This window comes from Rhinolophus sinicus, chromosome X, assembly GCF_036562045.2.
Source record: "Rhinolophus sinicus isolate RSC01 chromosome X, ASM3656204v1, whole genome shotgun sequence".
Classification (NCBI taxonomy): Eukaryota; Metazoa; Chordata; class Mammalia; order Chiroptera; family Rhinolophidae; genus Rhinolophus; species Rhinolophus sinicus.
In genome coordinates this window covers 82,499,487-82,509,982 of record NC_133768.1, presented here as the reverse complement: position 1 = coordinate 82,509,982, position 10,496 = coordinate 82,499,487, and the positions used below count along the sequence as shown (strand labels likewise).

Below are 10,496 nucleotides of genomic sequence, written 5' to 3'. Positions count from 1 at the left end.
TGGATATACCTAGAGGGTATTGTGTTGAGTGGAGTAAGTCAGACAGAGAAAGAGAAGTGCCATATGATTTCACTTATATGAGGTCAGACAATTAAGTTTGCAAACTCATCCTAGAAAAAGTGCTACGTACCTCGTCGCTGAATATCTCTATGGTCAGCTTCAAAGTTCTCTCCTTGGGAAACTATGCACTGACACCAGTACCTAGTCCATCCTTCGAAGCAATTTTGGAACTCTTTTTTCTGAAATGGCCATCCGAGCTGTCGTTTTATTACCCTTGATGTACTGAATCAAAAATGTCTTCCTTTCAATATTTCCTTTATCTTTGGGTAAAGGAGGGAGTCATTGGGGGTTAGATGAGGTAAGTAGGGAGGGTGTTCCAATACAGTTATTTGTTTACTGGTTTAAAAACTCCCTCACAGACAGTGCCGTGTGAGCTGGTGCTTTGTCGTGATGCAAGAGCCATGAATTGTTGGCAAAGAATTCAGGTCGTCTAACTTTTACACACAACCTTTTCAGCACTTCCAAATAGTAAACTTTGTTAACTGTTTGTCCAGTTGGTACAAATTCATAATGATTAATCCTTCTGATATCAAAAGAGGTTAGCAACATCATTTGCGAACTTAATTGTCAGATCATGTATTACCGGTCACCAAGAGAACACACAAGATGGTAGTACCTTGGTGAATTTACTAAGATCCACAGTCTATTCTTCACCTTTTCTATTTAAAACAACTCAGCCTCAGGAAAGCTAATTCACAATAGCCAAATTCATATTAATCAAAGTGGAGTGCCAATTTACTAATTTACAAAGAAATACAGATTACCAAGGAAAGAATCATAAAGGGAAATATTGATAAATGTTTTAAGCTTCCTTACACAAAAATCCACTATAAATAAAATTGATAATAAAGGTTTAATATTCCTACTATATAAAGAACTCATATGAGGCGTGGCCGGGTGGCTCAGTTGATTAGAGCACAAGCTCTCAACAACAAGGTTGCCGGTTCAATTCCCACATGGGATGGTGGGTTGTGCCCCCTACAACTAAAGATTGAAAATGGTGACTGGACTTGGAGCTGAGCTGCGCCCTCCACAACTAGATTGAAGGGCAGTGACTTGGAGCAGATGGGCCCTGGAGAAACACACTGTTCTCCAATATTCCCCAATAAAATTGAAAAAGAAATACTCCTAACAATGGCCTAGGGCCCTAAATTATCTGGCTCTATGCCTATGTCTACAGCTTCATTTCGTTCCACTCCAATCTCTCTGTATTCCAGGCATACTAACTTTCTTACTGTTTCTTGAACAGAGCCTTCACACATACCCTTTCCTTTGCCTGGAATGTTCTTTTCACTCCATCTTCTTCAGCTTGCTGACTCCTATTTAATCTTCAGATTTCAATTCAAACATCATTTTCTCCATGAAGCCTCCTGTACTGACATGCTAGGCTGAGTCATATCTTCACCACCACTACTCCCCATTATAGGTTCTCAGGGCATGATAGATATCTCCCTAATTGCCCTTATTATAGTTATATTTGTGCATTTATGTGTGTGATTATTTGATTATTGTCTGTCTTCCCTACTAGACCATAAGCTCCATGAAGGCAACGACTAAGTCTGTTTTTGCTCACCATTGATCTCTAACACTTAGTCTAAGTCTTGGCACACAGTAGGTACTCAATTAATATTTGTGGGATTAATAAATCACTTAGTGATCCTTCTGTATAGGAAACACACAAAAGTAAGCCAGCTAGTATTTCTCTGTTTGTTATGGCTTCCAGGAAGCTAACAATCATATTTAAAGCTTAATCACAGCAATTATATCAACCCACCAGAAATAGCATATTTGAATTCTCTTTTGATCCTGATAGTCTACTCCTAGTTTATTGACCCATAAAATCTGTTTTGGAATAAGATGTTGTATGTGTGTGTTCATATGCACATGTATATGGATACAAAGATAAATCACTACCTAAATGCAGGGTTGAAAGATTGACACAAACGAAGACCTCATCTTAATCAATGACTAATGGTGCTAATGATGAAGCCAGTATCTCACCAAGGTGTCATTACCATCTTTTCTCTATCTGTGTGATATTTCAATTCTTTCACAGGGTTATGGTTCATCTGTGGATGTTTGCAAGGTCACTGGGTAGAGGTCTTGTTTCTCTAGATTCTGTAACATGTCTATGGGCTGTTGATTAATGTCCTTCAACTCACAAAACTTATTGTCTTTTTTAACCTGTCTTTATCTTGTGAAATGTAACACACATCCAGAAGAGTTCCTAAAGCATAAATATACAGCAAGAATCAATATTTATAAAGGAAACACCCATGTGGCCACCACCAGGTTAAGAAATAGATCATTGGTATTTGTTGTCTATATTATATGTTGGATACTGCTTTATGACACATATAGTATTTACTACTTGACTTTTAGTGCATATGTACCTAGTCTCCCCACTTAGACAGTAAGTTCCTTGAAAATGGAAGCCATGTTGTATATTTCTTTGTACCTCCTACAGTGCCTAGTGCAGTGCCCTAAGTATTGTAGGTGCACAATGCATTTTACATGATTATACATCTTAGATTAACTTTATGACTCTGAGAAGACCTCTGAGGACTAATTTTGGCAAACAAGAATTGTTTGAGGAAATACAAAATTGTATCATTTGTCTAAATCAGTGTGTACAAATCAAGGGATAAGGATAACTAGTATATTATGATGTGGGCAATAAGTCCAGCCTTCTCTTGAGTTCTGGCTCTTGCCCAATGTATAAAGCCAGCCTAGGACTATCACAGTAGCCTCCTAGCTGGTCTCCCTTTCTCTAGTTTTGTCCTCAATCGGTTCTTCGTGTGAAGATTCAACTAATCTGTGTAAACAGATTTTGCTGTGTCGTGCCACTGCTCAAAAACCGTTCATGCAGTGGTTCTCTGGCTGTGATGTACCTCAGAACCACCTGGAAAGCTTGTTAAAAACCCATACTTCTCCCATACAAAAGATTCTGATTCAGCAGGTCCGAGATGGAGTCCAGGCTTCTGCATCTATAAGAAGCACCACAGGTGATTCTGTTGCAGCTGGTTCGGGTACCATCCATTAAGAAATGCGGCTTCATTCAGCTGGCCATTCGAAGCCATGGACTTTGCATCCTAGAACCATGGCCCAGTTTGTCCGTAACCTTGCAGAGAAGGCCCTAGCACTGGTAAACGCTGCTGTGACTTACTCGAAGCCTCGATTGGCCACATTTTGGCACTATGCCAAGGTTGAGCTGGTTCCTCCAACCCCTGCTGAGATCCCTACAGCTATTCAGAGCTTGAAAAAAATAGTCAGTAGTGCTCAGACTGGTAGCTTCAAACAGCTCACAGTTAAGGAAGCCCTGCTGAATGGTTTAGTGGCCACTGAGGTGTGGATGTGGTTTTATGTCGGCGAGATCATAGGCAAGCGTAGCATCATTGGCTATAATGTTTGAAGACCAAGCGTTCACATCTGTTTCTTTTGGGTTTATTATTCAAATGTTCTTGTACCATGTGTGATCAGACAGGTATTTGAATAAAATATGTCAAAAAAATGCGGCTTCAAAGGCTCTTTATTCCCAAAAATGGAAACTTCAGCATCCTTAGCGTTGCACACAAGGCCCTTAATGGTGGTCCCTTTTAATGCTGGCTCTGTTTTCCTTCCACGCCACTCCACTCCCATGTCACTGTCACCATCATGTGTAGCCTGAATTGCTACAACAGTGTTTTGACTCCCGAGTCCTAACTGCTTTAATTGCTCTCTGCTCCACTCTTTTCCCCAAGCTGGAGCCAGAGTGACCTTTCAAAATTGCAAAAATGTTCATATCACTCCCCTGCTCACACCCTTCATTGGCTCTTGACCATCTAAGGGACAGTTTCTCCAACTGATTCATGTGGTACAGCATCTGGATGTCATGGTGTCCTTTCCAGAATGCCATAAAATAATTGATCTATTAAATCACACCATATGAAATAAAACAATTTTCAAAAGAACACTTGTGCTAGCAGAAAATATGTCTGCATCATATGTGTGTGCAATATAAAATTATAGCCATAAGCACAGATGTCCATGAAAAATTAAACAGTTGAATTAAGCATGATCAGCACTGGGATTGTCTGTTTAATATTCATTTGCTACTCATTCATTCATTTTATTGCTTGCCAGTAGATAAGCAGGAGGATCTGCTGAAAATTTAGGAAAATTTTACGGCTAAAAATGTTAAAATAGAGAACTTTCTACCCATTAACTGATTTTTTCTTTTCACTGTGAGCATCCATCTGATTTGCACCAGGCATGATTTCAGACTGAGCAGGCATGGTCCCCGGAGAGCACAGCTTGAGAGCCCGCACTCTGGGACATAAAGTCTAAGCTCTTCGGCATGACCAATGAGACCCTTCCAGATCTGACCCCATCTTATCGTCTAGCCTCATTTACAGCCACTGTCCCTTCCTCTGCCACTCTGTCCAGCCAGCCAAGGCTTGGAATTCCCTAAATGTTATCTGTCCTTTTTTTCTGTGAGTTTACACATGCTGGTCTTCTACTGTCCCACATCCCACCCCCCTTGATGGCCAGATATACTACTACTCATTCTTCAAGATTCAGTCCAAATGACTCTTCTTCAAGGTGCCTTCCCTCACCTCTCTGGGTCCCTACCTCCCCAAGGTCTTGGTCCTGACTGATTATATCACTTATCACATTACTGGTTGTTCATGGAGCTATCTGGCATGGTAGGAGTTCTTGTCACCCATTTTTTTTGTGAGTCCTCTGGCACTTAGCACAGTGGCTGATGTGTAGTGGGGGCTCAGTGCTCATTTGTGGAATGAATGAGTAAAATTGCAGAGGCATAGTTTATCTTTAGAACCTCACAGCTCCCTACAGGGGTTCCCTCTACACCTTTTGTGGCACCTCTTCCTCAACCCCAGGCATTCTATACCCTCATGCTACCCACAGTAGAAATCCACCAGTAGACTGCAATTATTGCTACAGTCCTGGCTTTCAACTTTCCCCTCTATATCCTACCAAACCTACCAGGCCTGTGTCCCATCCCCCACATCTAGATTTCAGATAAAACAGTGGTTCTCAAACTTTAATAAATTAGAATCCCCTGGAAGACCTGTTCAAACATAGATTGCTGGGTCCCAGTCCTGGAGGTTCTGATGAAGTAGGTCTGGGGTGAGGTCTAATAATTTGCATTTCTAATAACTTCCCAGGTGATGCTGCTGCTGCTGATCCAAAGGCCACATTTTGAGAATCACTGGAATAAATTAATATAAAAGCAAGGGCAGCAGGTAACAGTGCACAAAGGAATCCTTAGTTCATCTTGACTCAGTCCCTTAACTGAGTTTGGGATTCTATAAGCACTGTCTGGATTTGGTTTATCCCACATCATTTCCCTTCTGCTTCACGTTACCCTCCTCCTTCCACTTTCTGATCTTTTCAGATTGTTCTCAAAGCTTCTCTACTTTAGACCAACTCTATCTTCCTCTTTCTCCTTTCATAATGCCAAGGTTTCATGACAAAGCCCTATCCTGAGTTCTTAGTTCCATTTCATTGCTTTCTTCCCCCTTCCTGCTCCCCCCGCCCCCAGTATAGGTATCCCTACCCCAGCAGTCACAGTGACCATCATAAATCTTGGCTCCAATGAGGGCCCACTTCTGTCTAGCAGGGGTGGCCATTTCCCCTCCCTGAGGAGTCAGGTTCCACAAACAACATTACTAGCATGCTAATGACAGCGACCTGCTTGTTCTGGGAAGTTGCTGCTTGCTCCAGCTTCCTTAAGGTCAGTGGGAACACTGAAAATTACATGCTTCCGTTCAGTTATTTGCTCAACAAACTTTGATTGAGCACCTGTCAGATACTGTGCTGGGCCCAAAGAATCCCTCCAGGACACATAGAATATGAACACATGTTCATAGCAGTCCCTGAGACTCCACAACATCTCTTCATGAGGGGGTTCTTTTGGCTCCACTCATCAACAGGGACAGACATTCAAGGAAGAAACGGACCACTCATGAGCCCTCTTGCCTCAGCCCTCCTTGTCTGCCTAGGACCAAATACTGGGAGACACAAACCCAGTGAGTATCCAAACTTCTTTGTTGAAATAAGCATGATAATCCATACCTCTCAGTTACTGATCTGCTGCATTGAGTGAGGTAAGGTATGTGAAGCCCTGAACATAGTGTGCTAAAACCTCTCCACACATACCCACAGCTACATTGACACCACACAATGATACATAGCAACACACACATTAACATGCACATAGTGACACACACACCTACACACAATACTGGCATGCACAGGTTTACATACATACTGACATACACTGAAAATACACACTGACACACACATGGACACAGACACACACTGAAACACACACACACTGGCAAACATGCACCAACAAATGCAAACACAGGAGTAAACACACGCCAATACACACAAACATTGAGACATACTGAAACACACAGACACACAGTGGACACGAACAATGACATACAAATGCACACCTACTCACACATCAACACCGATCCACACTCCACGAAAATTGGGAGGCCCAGGCACCAAGGGGACTTGCAGATGCAAAAGGCAGGTCTTGAGGGGGGACCAAAGTGTTGCAGGAGACATGAATTACACACTTGGTTCCAGCCTGAAAGGTCCAGCGTTTTGGAGGAGGAGGCCTCCTCGATGTTCTGAGGGTCCCTAGGGATAGGCCGCGGAGTAGGGCACATGGGCGTGGCACCAAACATTCCACTCTAAGGCATTGGTCCGAAATGTCCGGAGCTTTGGTCAGCGCAGAGCGCTAAGGCAGGAGGGTACTGCGCCAGACAGGCAGGATTCCCCAGAGCCCGGTACTCCATCTGCCCAGCTCCGCAGGCCCTCCCCCAGCTCCGGGTATCAGCTCTCAGCTCTGGCTTCCAAATGCATGCTTCTCTTCCCGCCACCACCCAAGCCCCATGTCCAGATCAGAGCTGGTGACCTCGGGCCCTTCCCCATTCACCACGCCTCAGTCTTTGCCAGGGAAGATCTGTCTGTCTCCCAGACACCCAGCCTGAAAGCGGCAGGTCACCTCTGACTCTCCGCCCCCATTCGGTCCCGGCCTACCCTTACAACCGTTCCTCACATACAGCCTCGTTGTGTCTTCTGTTACCCCTACCCCTCAACACACACACCCAAATACTCTGTCCTCCAGTTCATGACATGCTTAGTTGGTCGATTCCTGGGTGCCAGGCTCTGAGCTGGGCACGTGGGGATGCATTGTGCGGAGTCCTTGTTCTCCAGATACACTCCCCACATAAGGAGCCACCCGTGAGACGGGAATGTCCCAGCAGATGGAATCAAGTGCCAGAAAAGCGCTTTACGTGGCCACTGCATTTCTCTGCCTTCCCTCCTTCTCCCCAGGTCCGGCCCTCTGGGTCGGGTCCCTTCTCCCTTTCTCTCCCTGGTTCCCGTTTTTCGGCTTTCCTTCCTCCTGCCTCCCCTTCAGCTCCTCCCGCCTTGGGCCGCTACGGGGCCACCTGCCGCGCCCCCATCCCAGATCCCCTGCAGACTCGTCTTTCGCCCATAGGCCTGCCTCTCCCGCGGTCCCGGGTGCTGCTCCAGGGTTTGGGTCCCTCTTTGAGACCAGGGCACCTGCCTTTTTGAAGTGGATTGGAGTGTCCTGCACGCTCAGGCCTCGAGCGCGCCAAATCTGCCAGGTTTCGCCAGACCCAGGGAATTAAGCGAGGGGCCACTCCCGGGGGAGGGTGATGGGGTCGTCAAGGTTGGAGAAGTGGAGAGGTGCCAAGGGCAAGGGAGAGGGCACGCGGCGGCAGCTGACCAGGAGGGAAAGGAAAGCAGATAGGCATAGTCTCTGCCTTGGGAGGTTCTTTCTTCTGTGCATCGCCGGCTGTCTAGTCCCGGGCTCACCCAAGGTTAAGGGGCAATCAGGGGGCGAGACAGAGCCACCGGAGGCCGCTCCCGGTCACTTCCCATCACCCCGCTTTGCACAGCTGGGGACCTTCACCCCCAAGCCCCTCCTCTGACTCCCGGGAGGTCCAGGCTGGAGAGGGAGTAGGCAGTCTGAGCCTCGGATCCTAAGCTGAGCGTCTGGGGCCGGATGAGGAGAGGAAACATGGAGCCGGTCTGTATTAAGTACCCAACAGTGGTGGCTCCGCGCCACGAAATTACAGCCCACGGCACCCAAGCCTTAGAAACCCCAGGGCTGAAGGGGCTCATAATCTCTGGACCGCTGGCCTCGGACTCCAGATGTCACAGCTCAGTTTCGGGGCTGCAGTGCGGCTCCCCTCACCGCCCCTTTTCTAAGCTCCACCCTGGAGCGGCAGGTGCCGCAGCTGCCCACCCCCTTTCCCGCCTCAGTAGCACTCCGGGGCCATGGGGGTGTGGGGGGAGGTATGGTGGAGCATCGAGACTCTAGAGGCAGGTGCTCGCATCCCAGCACTCTAATATCTCGGTGCAGAGGAAGAAGGGATTCAGGGGGCGGCGAGGAGGGAAAGGAGGACTGCAGAGCTCAGCAACCCAGCTGTGCGCAGGAGGGGGAGGGGCGGGGGCTCCCTTCCAGCCTTTGGGGGTCTGGGGACTCTAGGATGTAAGGCGAGAGCAGGGGGGTGTGACAATTCAGCGGAGGTCGGGACGTACCACGGAGCCCAGTGGCTGGGGGGGGGGCAGGACTTGGTCACCGAGGGGATCCCCCGCCCCCCCTTCGCAAAGGCCAAAGACAGAGGTTGCAGGGACAATTGGTAGGGGGCTGGTAGGGGGAAGCGGCGCGTTAAAACCGTCCCCTCCCCAGACCCCACTTCCGAGGGTGCGATAGAGGGGAGGTTGGGGTTGGAGCAGCGGCGAGGGGGCCCCTCCCTTGCACCCCCCCACCGGACTTGGTCGCGCCCAAAGTGTAACACTTTCTCTTTGTCGGAGGAGCTGTGCTGTTTTCTGTGCTGGAGCTACAGTTGCGGCGACGCCCGTGGCAGCCCTGGCGGACGCAGGAGCGATGGCAGCGACCGATATAGCTCGCCAGGTGGTGAGTGTGGGGCTTGGGTGCCAGAGCCGGGGCTGGGGGCCTGGGGGCCTGGGGGCCTGGGCAGGGCCGAGGAGACCTGGCCGCCACCTACGCCTCCGCGAGGAGGGCAATGGGCAGCATCCAGGAGCCAAGGCACGGCGGGACTTCTGATCCTGGGGTCAGCGGCTCAGTCCTCCAGCTTGTTCTGGAGAACAGTGCCGGTGGCGGGCTGGTGGGGGGCCTGGCTAAGACTGCCCGACGGCGGCTCAACTTGAATTACCCAAGATCTGCAGTAAGCGCCGCCGCTTCCCTCGCTGCAGCCACCGCCCGGCCGCTGGGGCGTTGCGGAATGAATGGCTGCACAAGCCGCCAAGCCGTCTGGATCCATGGCACCATGGCCTGTTTTCCTCCATCGCCAGGCCGCACCCCTGCGCACAGCTGCCCACCGGGACCGAAGCCTTCTTAGGAAGAGGGGCGCGGGTCTAGGGTTAGCCCGGGGCAGGAGGCGGTGAGTGGTGAGGGGGACGAAGAGTTGACTGGCGGGGGGAGGGGTCCTCCTTAAGCGTTACCTGTGTGACTGCGTCTGTGAGTGTGTAGCACTGTGTGCGTCTGAGTGCACGCGCGCGCACTTGTGCCCCCTGGGCGGGCGGCGGCGCCCGGCTGTTCTGTGACCCTAAATGAGTCTGCCAGTTTCTCTGTGTGGCCACCTCCAGGGTGTGTGCCCGTGTGTCCAGATGCCTCTCAGCTTGTGCTGCGTGTCTCTGGGTCGCATCTGTGCGTCTTTGTGGGGTGCAGCACACGGGCCTATAGGTGGCTGGCTGCGTATTTTGGCAGGTTTCTGAGCGCCTGACCCGGGTTGTGCGGGCCTCCGGGGGGTCTGTCATGGTGCGTGTTGGGTATAACTGGGCTTGTGTGCCAAAACCTGTGGAGCAGGCTTCTTTCTATGGGGACTCAGGAAAATAACTGAGGTTTGCAAAAACGGTGCTGTATCTCTTTTTGTTGGCAACCGACTCTGGAAAAAAAAGTCTTCATTTAAATAACTGAAGTTTTCCAGCCTGAGATGTGCAGAGAAATCAAATTGAAGTGACCTGAGGCTCTATGCTTGTTTTTTTAGACCAAAAGTTTGGTTGCAAAGGGAGGGGATGATTCCATTTGGGGGAACAACCTAGACCTTCTGTTCATCCATGGGTTTCTGGGATTTTCAGAAGCCCACAGTTACTAGCACCCTGAGGCCAGGAAGGAGACTGAAGTAGGGGTAGGTCAAATCTCAAGATGCCAAATACTACTTGATAAAAATCTCTGAAACACACACACACACACACACACACACACACACACACACAAATGTTTTAAAGCCTTGTGGTTTACTTATTAAGGGAAATAGCCCATGCAATGCAATTCCAGTGCAAAAAAAAAAATAGCCTCTAGGTGTTTGGTGTAATTGAAATTGATTTGTTTTCAAAATGTGAATCTGGAATCCGGGTAT

The 10,496-nt window shown here is 48.5% G+C and overlaps 1 protein-coding gene and 1 pseudogene across 4 annotated transcripts in view; both read left to right on the top strand.

Moving 5' to 3' along the window:
* Positions 1–3,160: 3,160 nt before the first annotated feature.
* LOC141569599 (ATP synthase F(0) complex subunit g, mitochondrial pseudogene) lies at positions 3,161–3,541 on the top strand (annotated as a pseudogene).
* Positions 3,542–8,873: 5,332 nt separating this feature from the next.
* Positions 8,874–10,496, top strand: part of SEPTIN6 (septin 6) — a 69,521-nt gene continuing 67,898 nt past the window's right edge. For all 4 annotated transcript variants that reach the window (XM_019717026.2, XM_019717028.2, XM_019717025.2 and 1 more), the window contains exon 1: positions 8,874–9,031. In XM_019717026.2, the coding sequence (XP_019572585.1) occupies positions 9,002–9,031 (30 nt within the window). In that variant the 5' untranslated portion in view covers positions 8,874–9,001. The remainder of the gene's footprint in view (positions 9,032–10,496) is intronic.